General features: G+C 50.0%; 1 protein-coding gene across 1 annotated transcript; it reads left to right on the top strand.

The window, feature by feature from the left end:
- Nucleotides 1-420: 420 nt before the first annotated feature.
- Nucleotides 421-10,235, top strand: HAS1 (hyaluronan synthase 1; the record flags this gene model as incomplete). The annotated part of the gene is made up of 5 exons (XM_081216370.1): nucleotides 421-476; nucleotides 3,906-4,610; nucleotides 6,421-6,646; nucleotides 7,257-7,389; nucleotides 9,560-10,235. The coding sequence occupies exons 1-5, from the start codon at nucleotides 468-470 to the stop codon at nucleotides 10,233-10,235; spliced, it is 1,749 nt and encodes a 582-aa protein (XP_081072496.1). The 5' UTR covers nucleotides 421-467.
- Between the last annotated feature and the right edge of the window lie 3,542 nt (nucleotides 10,236-13,777).

Raw genomic sequence — 13,777 nt, 5'->3', positions numbered from 1 at the left:
CGGGGAGGCGAGGAGGTCTGGGAGAGGGGGAAAGAGAGAGCCACGCGGGAGAGAGAAGGAAAGGGAGGTCGTGAGAGAAAGAGGGAGGTGGGGAGAAAGAAAGTGATGGAGAGAAATCCAGAAGTGGAGGGAGAGACGGGAGCAGAGAGAGAGGAGAAGAAATCGAGGGGAGAGACGGGGAAAGGAGGGGGTGCGATGGGGGTGCTCAGCGGGAGAGAGAAGGGCGGCGAGGATGGGGGCGCTGGGAAGGGAGGCCTGGCGTGGCGCGGGTGGTAGCGGGAAGCGGGTGGAGCTGCCTGACTCTCCGCCGTGACCTCAGGGCCCCTGGCCCAGCTCAGCCCCTGACGTCAGCCCCTCCTCCCGCCCCCGCCCGCGCTTCTCTTCAAATCACCCCCAAGCTCTCGGGCAGCAGAGAGACTCAGGGAGCAGCCAGCAGGAGAGGAGAGAGGCCCGCCGGACCCACAGCGATGAGACAGGTGTGTGTGTGAGTGCGTGTGTGTGTGTGTGTGTGACCACGTGTGTGCGGGGAACCGCCAGCGCTGGGGAGCTGGCGTGTGTTCCTGTGCCGGACAGCGACCCTGTGAGTGTGTGCCATTCCGCCTGTACGCATGTCAGATGTGGCCTGACCGTTTTGACCTGGCTATAAATCCGTGTACGTCTGTGTGCCCAGGAAGGGGAGAGGAGAGCTGTCTTTGCTCGACACGGGGCTCTGGATTTTACTTTCAGGTGTTCAGTAAATATTTAGTTGAGCCAAATGAAATCGCCAATCTCCGGTCTCTTTTGACTGGTGAAAATGGCCATTTCATATGGTTCAGTCTCAGCTGTTACTATTTTTTTCTGAAACTTGCATCTGCCCCATTGCTCCAGACCCACGGGTGGGTGTCTGTGTGTTGGTGGCCTCCTGGGCATCTCTTCCTGGTGTTTTTCCTTCCTGCTGAAGGGCATGTGTCCTGGAGTTCACCTGTGTGGCTGTCAGTGGCGGTGGAGGGGGGCTGATGTCAGTTTCAGGATCACTAAATTCTAAGGGCAGGTGTCTGGAGTCATCTTTCAGAACATGAGTGTTTTCCTATGGGGGCACGCTCCGTGTGTCTCTCATCATGTGTGAGGATACGTGTGGAGCTGTGCGTCCATAGCCGACACGTGTTATCATGACCGTTGCTGGGTTTAGAACCCTCCAGATACCCAGCTATCTCGCTGACCCCCAGCGTGAGTTGGGCCACCCCCAGAAACTCAGGCAGAGACAGAGAAGGAGGATTCCAGAAGAAATAATACTTGCTAATACTGACTGATTACTAGAACCAGGCTAAAAGCTCTACCTTAGCTCTGCCCTAGAGAAACATAAGCCATATACATAATTTAAAATTTTCTAGTAACCACACTAAAAAGAGAAAAAGAAACAGGTGCAATTAATTTTAATAATAACATTTTCTTTAACCCAAGGTATCAGGAGTTGGCAAACTTTTTCAGTACCAGGCCAGACAGTCAATATTTGGGGTTTTGAGGGCCATACAGTTGAGTATTGTAACTACCCAAATTTGGCATAGTGAGAAATCAAGCTGTGTACAATACGTAATCAGATGAGCATGATGTGCCAATAATACGATGTAAGGACGCTGACATTTGAATTTCATATAATTCTCTTTATTTCTTTATTTTTATTGAAGTATAGTTGATTGACAATGTCCTCTTAGTTTCAGGTGTACAGCAATGTAATTCAGTTATATATATGTATATTTTTTTACAGATTCTTTTCCCATATAGGTTATTACAAAATATTGAGTATACTTCTCTGTGCTATACAGTAGGCCCTTGTTGTTTATTTTACACATAATAGTGTGTATATTCATAAAATCTTCATGTACCACAAAGTATTTTTCTTCTTTTCACTTTTTTCAACCTTCTAAAAACAGAAAAACTAATCTTAGCTTGCGGGGCCATAGTGAAAAACGAGGCCATAGTATGACGACCCCCGCTATATATCAAAAATATGATCATTTCAGTATGTAATCAATGCAAAGGTATGAATGAGATATTTTACTTTCTTTTTTTTTCCACATTCAGGCTTCACAATCCAGATGTGTGGCACATCTCACGCAGATGCTGTATTTTCACTGGAGATACTTGATCTGTATTTTTATTTATTATTTATTTTATTTTATTTTTATTTTTTTTCCTGTACGCGGGCCTCTCACTGCTGTGGCCTCTCCCGTTGCGGAGCACAGGCTCCGGACACACAGGCTCCGCGGCCATGGCTCGCGGGCCCAGCTGCTCCACGGCATGTGGGATCTTCCGGGATAGGGGCACGAACCCGTGTCCCCTGCATCGGCAGGCGAACTCTCAACCACTGCGCCACCAGGGAAGCCCGATCTGTATTTTTAGATTTTGTAAAATTTAGTTGAAAAAGAAGCTTCACAGACCCTACTTGTTCCACACAGGCATAAAAGCTTTCCAATAACTGAATTAAGGATCATTATCTAAATTTAAACAATTAAATTGAATAAAATTAAAAATTCAGTTCCTTAGTGGTACTGGTTACATTTCAAGTGTCCTGTAGCCACGTGTGGCTGGTGGGTCCCCTATTGGACAGTGCAGCTCTACAGCTTAGTGATTCATTTAACACGTCATAAGCCCAAGAGATGGGAACTGGTGACAGAGGAGGCGGTTTAGCGTAGAGGACGGTGGAGCCTAGTGACCTTGGACGAGAGAATACACCTCCTGGGGCCTCAGTTTCCTTACTTGTAACAGGAGGGGGTAACAGTACCTACCTCCCATGGAGCAGTGCTTGGCACATGGAAGGGGCTAAACCCCCATTTTACAGATGAGAAAACAGAGGCACCTCCTCCCCTTTGACTCTGAGCTGTTCCAGCCACATGTACTGGACACCTGGCCCTGCCAGCCACTCCTCCTGGCTAATCAGTCCTCAGTTTTGCCATCTCTATGGTGGCAACAGGAAACACTATTTGTGCTCCAGGGTGCTCCTGAGGAGTAAAGCCAGTAGATAAGTTTGTGGTTTAGTGACTGGATTCTTAGGGTTCAAATCTCGGCTTCTCTGACAGACTTGTGGTTGCCAAGGGGGAGGAGGGAAGGATTGGGAGTTTGGGATTAGCAGATGCAAACTATTCTATATAGAATGGATAAAACAACAAGGTCCTCCTGTATAGCACAGGGAACTATATTCAATATCCTGTGATAAATTATAATGGAAAAGCATATGAAAAAGAATATATACGTTTAACTGAGTCACTGCTGTACAGCAGAAATTAACACAACACTGTAAGTCAACTATACTTCAATAACAATTTTTTTAAATGCAACAAACAAAAAACTTGGCTTCTCTGCTTTCCAGGCAGACCTTGGGCAGGTTGCTGCACCTCTGTGTGACTCAGTTTCCTCATCTGTAAAATGGGGATGGTAATAGTAGTACCTACCTTATAGGGCTGTTGCGAGGATTCAAATAAGTTCCTATAAAAGGTTTAGAGCACTGCCTGGCGCATATCACATTGCATTCTTCTTTTAGATGTATATTAGTATTACTAGTATTATCTTAACACTAAGAAACCTTTATGAGATGAATCATTATTTCCTGTGCCACTAAGAAGGAGGCGGGAAACCTTTGTTAATTAAACTGTGACACTCCACTGAGTGTAATCCTCATGGATTTAAAAGCTGTTAAAAATGTGAAAAAAAAATATTAGAATCACTATAAGCAGGCATTCAGCCTTGATAACTGTTTGCCACATTTATTTTCGTTAATGAAAATAACTTTGCAGTACCCAGGGGATTTTCTTTACGAAAAGGGTATGTTATCACTGGCCTGGAAACAAAACCCAGGAGGGCTTCCCTTCCCCGGGGAGGCATTTCAGGACCCTCTTCCCTTTCTATCCCCTCTCTCCACTCCCTGGCAGGACGTGCCCAAGTCCAGCCCCACAGCCCGCCACTGCTCCGGTCTGGCCCGGAGGGTGCTGACCATCGCCTTCGCGTTGCTCATCCTGGGCCTCATGACCTGGGCTTACGCCGCCGGCGTGCCGCTGGCCTCGGATCGCTACGGCCTCCTGGCCTTCGGCCTCTACGGGGCCTTCCTCTCGGTGCACCTGGTGGCGCAGAGCCTCTTCGCGTACCTGGAGCACCGGCGGGTGGCGGCGGCGGCGCGGCGGGCGGCGGCGCGGGGCCCTCCGGACGCGGCCACGGCGCGCAGCGTGGCGCTGACCATCTCCGCATACCAGGAGGACCCCGCGTACCTGCGCCAGTGCCTGGTGTCCGCGCGCGCCCTCGTGTACCCGCGCGCGCGGCTGCACATCCTCATGGTGGTGGACGGCAACCGCGCCGAGGACCTCTACATGGTCGACATGTTCCGCGAGGTCTTCGCCGACGAGGACCCCGCCACCTACGTGTGGGACAGCAACTACCACCAGCCGTGGGAACCTGCGGCGGCGGGCGCGGCGGGCGAGGGCGCCTACCGGGAGGTGGAGGCCGAGGATCCCGGGCGGCTGGCGGTGGAGGCGCTGGTGAGGACGCGCAGGTGCGTGTGCGTGGCGCAGCGCTGGGGCGGCAAGCGCGAGGTCATGTACACCGCCTTCAAGGCGCTCGGCGACTCGGTGGACTACGTGCAGGTGAGCGGAAGGCGCCCGCACCGCACCCGTGGCCCTAACACCCCGAATGCCACTTCCCTCGGATCCTTCACTGCGTCTAGAGATTAGAATGAACCTCTTCTTTCCCTCCTTTATTCATTCACCCATTCAGTGGAGAGATTCCTTCCTTCGCTCAATCATTCATACGTCCATTTAGCCACCTATCCAATAGGGAGATCACTCAGTCATTTTATTCATTCATTTATCCATTCAACGAAGAGATTTCTTCCTTCTTTCTCTCGTTTCTTCATTCATTCATCCATTTGATGCAGAGACTTTCCTTAACTCACTCATTCACTCATCCATCCATTTATCCATCCATTCAACATAAAGATTCACTCATCCATTCAATATAGAATGTCTCCCTCCCTCTTTCCCTTCCTTCTTTCATTGTAGTCCTTTCTTTTCTTCACTCATTCATTTATCTAATCAGACAATATAGAGATCATTCATTCCTTCATTCATTCAATGGAGAGATTCCATCTTTTCTTCATATAATGTAGAAATTCTTTCTTTCACTCATTCATTCATGCATTCATCTGTCCATCCAATATGGAGATCATTCATTCATTTACATTCACTTATCCATTAAATGTAGAGATTGGTTCATTCTGTTTCTTCCCTTCTTCATTCATTCAGTGTTGAGATTCTCTTGTTCATTTACCCATCCATTTACCTATCTATTCAATATAGAGATTTATTTGTTCATTTTGTCATTCATTCATCCATTCAATGTAGTGATTCATTCATTAATGCACTGCATTATTTTTTTTAATTGCTGCATAACAAATTTCCACACATTTGGCAGCTTGAAACAAAACACATTTATTATCTCAGAGTTTCCATGGGTTAGGGATCTGGGCAAAGCTTAACTGGATCCTCTCTTCATGGTATCATCAGGCTGCAGTCATGATGTCAGCTGGAGCTGGGTTTTATCTAGTGCTCAGGGACCTCTTCCAAGCTCATGTGTTTGTTGGCAGAATTTGTTTCTTTGCCGTGATAGAACTCATGGCAGCTTGCCTCATCAAGACCAGGAAGAGAGGGACTTCCCTGGTGGTGTAGTGGTTAAGAATCCGCCTGACAATGGAGGGGACACGGGTTTGAGCCCTGGTCGGGGAAGATCCCAGATGCCGCGGAGCAACTAAGCCCGAGCGCCACAACTACTGAGCCTGCACTCTAGAGCCCATGCTCCACAACAAGAGAAGCCACCACAATGAGAAGCCCGTGCACCGCAACAAAGAGTAGCTCCTCCTTGCTGCAACTAGAGAAAGCCCGCATGCAGCGACAAAGACCCAACACAGCCAAAAATTAATTAATTAATCAATTAATTAATTAATTTTTTAAAAGACCAGCAAGGGAAAGTCTCTGACTTCTAGACCGTCTTTTAAAGGGCTCACCTAATTAGGTCAGGCCCACCCAGGATACTCTCCCTTTGATTAACTTACAGCCAACAGATTAGGGACCTTAATTACATTGCAAAACTCCTTCACCATTTCCATACAAGGTAATACAATCATGAGAGTTATATGTCATCACTTTGGCCATATTCTATTGGTTAGAAGCAAGTTACAGATCTTGCCCACACACTAGAAGATGGTATTATACAAGAGCATGGGTGTTGGGGCAGAGGTCATGTTAAAATGTGATTAGATACTGAAAGTGACTAAAAAATTCAAAGTTGTGTTCAGATTGGCTGCAGTGTCCCAGCTGCTCCCCATCCCTTGGTGCCCTCCCCTCAATTACCAACCCCATGCAGGGATCTCAGCTGACTCTGGTCCCTTCCACCTGACAGGTCTGTGACTCAGACACGAGGCTGGACCCTGTGGCACTGCTGGAGCTGGTGCAGGTGCTAGACGAGGACCCCCGGGTAGGGGCTGTTGGGGGTGACGTGCGGATCCTTAACCCTCTGGACTCCTGGGTCAGCTTCCTAAGCAGCCTGCGGTACTGGGTGGCCTTCAATGTGGAGCGGGCTTGTCAGAGCTACTTCCACTGTGTGTCCTGCATCAGTGGTCCCCTAGGTGAGCAGGGGTAGGGCTTGGGAGGGCCATGGATGGGGCAGAGAGGGAAGGGAGAAGGGGAGCCAGAATGGATTGAAGACGTGATTGCGACTGGGGACAAAGATGGGGCTGGGGCAGGAACTGGGGATAGGGATAAGATTGGAAGTTGGAGGTGGGGGTGGTTTTTGGTGTTGGGAATGGGTTGGAGAAAGGGTGTGGAAAGGGGATTGGGATTGGGGCAGGGGGAGGATTTGGGGAAGGGGAAGGGAAAGAGATGGGTTTGGAGTCAAGGAGAGTGTTGGTGCTAGGTTTAGGGTTAGAGATGGGTTTTTGGATGAGGATGGGTAGGGGATGGGGCTGAGAATGGATGCGAGATTGGGGATGGGTTTGCAGTCAAAGTGGGTGTGGGTCAGGAACAGGACTGGGGCAAGTTTGGGATGGGTGTGGGGGTGAGGAAGGATGTGAGGTTGAGAACAGGACTGGGGCTGGAGTTGTCACTGGAGACAGGTTGAGAATGGGATTAAGATGGTTAAGAATGGGGTTGGGATTGGAGCCGAGTTGGTTTGGAGCTAGGGCTGGGGATGGTGTTGGCAACAGCAGAGGCTGATGCTCCTGATGCTTCCCCACCTAGGCCTATACAGGAACAACCTCCTGCAGCAGTTCCTTGAGGCCTGGTACAACCAGAAGTTCCTGGGCACCCACTGCACCTTTGGGGATGACCGTCACCTCACCAACCGCATGCTCAGCATGGGCTATGCCACCAAGTAAGCTGAGGGGACAGGGTGTTTGAGTGTGTGCGGAGGCCAATGAGTATCCAGCACATGTGTGTGCGTGTGCGTGTGCTGGAAACTCTCCAAACCTAAAGTAAATTTCAAGTGAGCTTTTAGGGGAGAGGAAAAGAAGCCACATGGAGCAGAAGTGGCATTTGTGTTGAATCAGGGAGCAGCACCCAGTGAGACATTAGGGGATAGTGGAAGATACCATAGGGGCATTTGCATTGAACCATGTGACCCAGTGGACTTTTCTAAGTAGGGCAAGGTGAGGGTGGGAATTCCACCTAGAAGGTACAACCTCAGATGGAGCAAGATGGCTCTACCACGGAGAACACAGATTACCCCAATCTGTGGGGAGAGAAAGAGATCAATAGAGTGGGATCTCACTAGTGAGACAGTGAGTGAGAAGATTCAAGTGGGAGAGGAGGGGAGTGCCTAAACTCTAGTAAGTGCTTCAGGAAGAAGAAATGTGATTCAATAAGGCTCAGAGGGTGTATGGGCTAGATCAGTGAAGTTCAGGGGAAAGGGATTTCTATGAAGTTAGACTCAGTGACAGCACCAGAGACAACTCAGGGTATACCAAGGGAACCCAGGCATCCATTCACGTGACAAATACTCTTTAAGTGCTGCCAATGTTTTCAGCTCTGGGGATACAGCAGCAAACAAAAGAGATGCAAATTCATGCTTACATTGATTGGGGAGACAGACAATAAATAAAATATGTAAGTAGAACATAGAGTGTATCAGATAACGATACACGCGAAGGTGACACATAAAGCCAGGAAGGGGAATAGGAAGTTTGCAGGTAGGGAGTGAAATGTTAAATTAGGGTAAGATAAGGATGGGCGGGAAATAGCGCAGCAAGGGAGAGAGTGTCAGGAGAGGAGAGAGTTCACGGGGTGGGGTTGGAGGTGTCCACGCATGAAAGGCTTGTGCGCCACAGCAAGAACTGTGAACTAAGATGAGGGAGCCACGAGGAGGGGTTTGAGCAGAGGGGTGGCCTGTTGTTCTAACAGGATCCCTCGAGCTGTTCTGAGTACAGACTACAGGGAGGAAGAGGATTAGCAGGGAGGCCACCGAGGATGCCAAGTGACACAGGGGAAGGAGACTGGACACTGACAAACAGTGCCCGCGGGGATAGACTAGTTTGACCCCTCCTCCTAACAAACTGACTGCTGGAGGCCAGCTAAGGTGATGCTCCGTGCAAGCGATTCTAGCTTCGCGTGGGCTGGGCTGGAAACCGGCGAGGGATCGATTAGTAATGTCTGCCAGAGCCACAGGAAGGGAGCTTAATGGTTCCATTGAGAAGCTCTAACGCACGGGCTACCCTAGGTAGGAACCATGCCTGGCTTGTTCCTCACCATGGTGCCTGCCAAGAATAGTATTCGTAATAGATTAGTGAAAGCATTAGTAATACCGCAGTGATATTAGTAATGCCAGGAGTTACATTAGTCGTAATAAAAATAGTAGTAGTCGTTATCATCTATTGAGCAAGTACTATATACTGGTCCTAAGCACTTAGCGTTTAATCCTCATCTATTAGGTAGGAACCGTTATTGACCCCATTTTACATAGGAGAATGGGACAGGCTGGGACCTGGGACCTGGGGCCCTTTACTGCAGTGCTTGCGCCTAAACAAACATCTCCTCCAGCAACAAAATACAAAGAAACTATAAGAGACTAAAAATAACTGCACACATATGCAGTTGGGGCAAATTATGAACAACAAGATACAAAAAGGCCAAAACTCCACCGCCACTTCTGAGGTGTGGGGAGCAAAAGCAGGGTCCTGCGCATGCGCAAGATCCCTGCCCACGGCAGCACCAAGGCGCTGGGCAGACCACCTAAGCTACCCCCTCCAGCCCACCCACAGATCCGCCCCGACCCTCACCCCATGTAAGGGACCAGCTCGTCCCCGTGTCCCCTCCCCCTTCCACCAGCGAGCAAGGGAACCTGTTACTTGCAGCAGGAGTCCCAATAAAGCCTTACTGGAATTTCTCCTCTGGCCTTTTATCAATTTCTATTGATTAAAGAGTCCAAGGCCGCAGGTGGGCATCAAGAACCCCGAGGCCCACAGAGGTCGAGAAAACGTGCCCCGCTCTCTGTCCGGGGGCCCCAGGGAGAGCCGCGCTGACGGCCCTGCCTCCCCCCACCCGTCCAGGTACACCGCGCGGTCCCGCTGCTACTCGGAGACGCCCTCGTCCTTCCTGCGCTGGCTGAGCCAGCAGACGCGCTGGTCCAAGTCGTACTTCCGCGAATGGCTGTACAACGCGCTCTGGTGGCACCGGCACCACGCGTGGATGACCTACGAGGCGGTGGTCTCGGGCCTCTTCCCCTTCTTCGTGGCGGCCACGGTGCTCCGGCTCTTCTACGCGGGCCGCCCGTGGGCGCTGCTCTGGGTGCTGCTGTGCGTGCAGGGCGTGGCGCTGGCCAAGGCGGCCTTCGCGGCCTGGCTGCGGGGCTGCCTGCGGATGCTGCTGCTCTCGCTCTACGCGCCCCTCTACATGGGCGGCCTCCTGCCCGCCAAGTTCCTGGCGCTGGCGACCATGAACCAGAGCGGCTGGGGCACGTCAGGCCGCCGCCAGCTGGCCGCCAACTACGTCCCGGTGCTGCCGCTGGCCCTCTGGGCGCTGCTGCTGCTCGGGGGGCTGGTGCGCAGCGTGGTCCACGAGGCCCGGGCCGACTGGAGCGGCCCCTCCCGCGCGGCCGAGGCCCGCCACCTGGCCGCGGGGGCCGGCGCCTACGTGGGCTACTGGGCCATCATGCTGACCTTCTACTGGGTGCGGGTGCGGAGGCTCTGCCGGAGGCGAGCGGGGGGCTACCGCGTCCAGGTGTGAGTTCAGGTGCGCGGGGCGCCCGCTCAGGGGGGTCCGGGGGCGGCCAGAGGAGACCTACCAGGGTCCCCGGCACCACGAACTTGCCGGGTTACCCTCTGGGCCTCAGTTGCCCTCCTCTGTGAAGTGAGGGGCTCGACCCAAGACTCTTCAGCCTGGACTCATTAGGGGACTGGGACTTCTGGGTCTCTTGGGAGGGGTATTTATTGAACAGGGTGTGGATTTTTAGGGGCGGGGGGAAAGGGGTCCCCACATGCTGTCCTGGGGCCTCCGATTTCTCCCTGTTCTTATTTAACCTCCATTTGTACTGTGTGATTAGGATAATAATTTTATTTATTTTCTTCCGAGCCTACCTCCTCCGTTCGTTTTCTTTATTATTTTTTTTTTTGAGAATTAAGGGGGCTGAATGGTTGAGAACTGGGAACTCGTGGCTCCGTCTGGGGTGCCAGCTGTTTGAAACTAGACAGGATACCCTCCTTCCTCAGAGCCTGGACTCCCTCTTTGGAACATAAGGATAGCAGTCCCATGGATCAGGGTTGTTTTGAGGGTGGAATTTCTCAACTCTTCATTCAGATACTCACAGGGCACCTACTATGTACCCGACACTATCATTTCATTTCATTCATTCTTTGATTCAATCGGCCACAAAAACATTTATCAATTTCCTATTGAATTCCACACACTTCGCCAGGTTTGCAAATACAGAAGCAATTAAGAGGCAGAATTTGCCTTCCAGGAGCTCCTTAGTCAATTAAGCAAAGAGGCTGTGATCCCTAGTTAAGGATACCCAGACACATGCCTCTATGACTTCTGTTGTCACAGACGTGGGACGATTTAAATTATGAAAACCATTAAAGATTAGAAATTCAGTTCCTCAGTTGCACTGGCCACAATTCTGGTGCTTCATGGCCACATGTGGCTGGTGGCTGCCATACCGGACAGGGCAGGTCTAGAACGTTTCCATCAAGGCACAGTGTTCTACTGGACATTGCTGCTGTCCTGACCATTGATCCTGACCCTTGTCTTTTCTTTCGTATCCAACATTCTGATCCGTCAGCAAATCCCACTGGTTCTACCTACATGACAGATCTAGGACCACTGCTCCTCACCTTCACCGTCACTGCTTTGTCCCCGAGCTGCATCTCTTCCCTGGATTAAAGTTGCTATCTCATGCCTGGATTACCACCTAACAGTGACCTCTGCTTCCATCCTTGCCCCCTACAGTCCGTTATCCATGCAGGAGCTATGTAAATCAAATCAAATAATGACATTCCTTGGCTCAAAAACCACCATGATCTCATACGGAGGAAAATCAAGACCTTAGGGTGGCCAAGGTCCTGCAGGAACTGGTCCCCCGTGTTCTCTCTGACCTCCCTGCATACTCATTTCCTAAAGCCCCACTCCCAGTGGATTGAACTGCTGGCTATTCTTCCACACACCAGGCACACCCCTGCCTCAGGGCTTTTGCTCCTGCTGTTTCTTTTGCCTGGGGTACTTTTTTTTTTCCCCCCCCCCCCCGGTACGCGGGCCTCTCACTGTTGTGGCCTCTCCTGTTGTGGAGCACAGGCTCCGGACGCGCAGGCTTAGCAGCCATGGCTCACGGGCCCAGTCGCTCCGCGGCATGTGGGATCCTCCTGGACCGGGGCACGAACCCGTGTCTCCTGAATTGGCAGGCAGATTCTTAACCACTGCGCCACCAGGGAAGCCCTGCCTGGAGCACTCTTAACACATATATCCACATGGCTCATACCTCATCCCCTTCAAGTCTTTATTCTAGGGGCACCTTCTTGGGTGGGGCCTTCCCCAAAGATCCTATTGCTACCCTCCTCCCCCTAACATCCCCTGTTTCCCTGCTTTATTTCCTCCATCACATATATTATCATATGCCTTGGTGCACATTTTTACATAATTTTCTTGTTTATTTTTTGACCATCGATGAGAATCTAAACCCCATGAGGGTGCAGATTTTTTTAAATTAAAGTACAGCTGATGTACAATATTATATAAGTTTCAGGCATACAACAGATTCAATAATTTATAGATTATACTCCATTTAAAGTTATTATAAAATATTGGCTATATTCCCTGTGTCGTACATTATATCCTTGTAGCATATTTATTTTATACATAATAGTTTGTATCTCTTAATCCCCTCCACCTATCTTGAGGGTGCAGATTTTTGTCTGTTCTGATTTCTTCATTGCTGTGTCTACAGTGCCTTGAAAATGCCTGGCACATAGTAAACGCTCATTAAATATTTGCTGATTGAATGAATCAGTGAAGGGGAACACATTGGTGAATAAGAATATGAAGGAGCTTACCTTTTAAGTGGGGAAGACACAAAACCAAATTAAAAAATAAGTTTACGGGCCTCCCTGGTGGCGCAGTGGTTGAGAGTCCGCCTGCCGATGCAGGGGATACGGGTTCGTGCCCCGGTCCGGGAGGATCCCATATGCCGCGGAGCAGCTGGGCCCGTGAGCCATGGCCGCTGAGCCTGTGCATCCGGAGCCTGTGCTCCGCAACGGGAGAGGCCACAACAGTGAGAGGCCCACGTACCGCAAAAAAAAAAAAAAAAAAAAAAAGTTTACATTAGGTCTGAACACATATAATGCACAAGCTAAAATAGGGGGATGTTGGGAACTCCCTGGTGATCCAGTGGTTAGGACTCAGTGCTTTCATTGTTGAGGGCCCGGGTTCGATCCCTGGTCAGGAACCAAGATCCCCCAAGCCTCATGGCACAGCCAAAAAAAAACTAAAATAATAAAAAATAAAATAAAATAGGGGGATGTCTTGTGGGAGGAGGGGAGTCGTCAGAGGTGACATTTGAGCTGGGACCTGTGCAATGAGAGGGAGGTGGCTTTGTGAGGTTCAGAGTAAAGTCATTTCAAGTAGGAAGAACAGCATGTGCAAAGGCCCAGGGACAGGGCTGAACTTTGCATGTTCAAGGGACAAGAAAAAGAAGGCCAGTGGGGCTAGAGAGTAAACAGGGGGAGGAGAGGGAGGTGGAGTCAGGCACATAAACACAGTGTCCGCCCACACAGCCTTGTCCTGGAGATTAAATGGTTTAATGCATGTAAAGGCCATTCAGGGGAAATCATAACTGAGTTAACTAGACAAAAAAGGGAACATTATTCTAGGCAGAAAATAGTATGTACCCAGGTCCTGGAGAGAATGAGAAGAATCATGATGAATACAACGAATGAGCAAAGGCCAGAGGAACTGCAATATAGAAAGATCAAGGGGGAAGAGTGGGGTGGGACAAAGTTAACCAGAACCTTGGGGGCCTTTGGAGGCCTTGACAAGGAACTGGATTTTGTTCCAATGGCAATGGGGAGCCAATGAAGGGTTCTGAGCAGAGGAGTGACCTGATCTGACAAACTTCAAAATATCACTCTAGAGATTGGGACTGACATATACACACTACTATATATAAAATAGATAACTGATAAGGACCTACTGTATAGCACAGGGAACTCTAGTCAATACTCTGTTAATGACCTGTATGGGAAAAGAATCTAAAAAGGAGTAGATATATGTATATATAT

Source organism: Mesoplodon bidens, assembly GCF_964165515.1.
Source record: "Mesoplodon bidens genome assembly, chromosome: 18".
In the NCBI taxonomy this organism is placed as follows: Eukaryota; Metazoa; Chordata; class Mammalia; order Artiodactyla; family Ziphiidae; genus Mesoplodon; species Mesoplodon bidens.
Note: the sequence above shows the minus strand (reverse complement) of the source record. Positions and strands in the feature narration are given on the sequence as shown.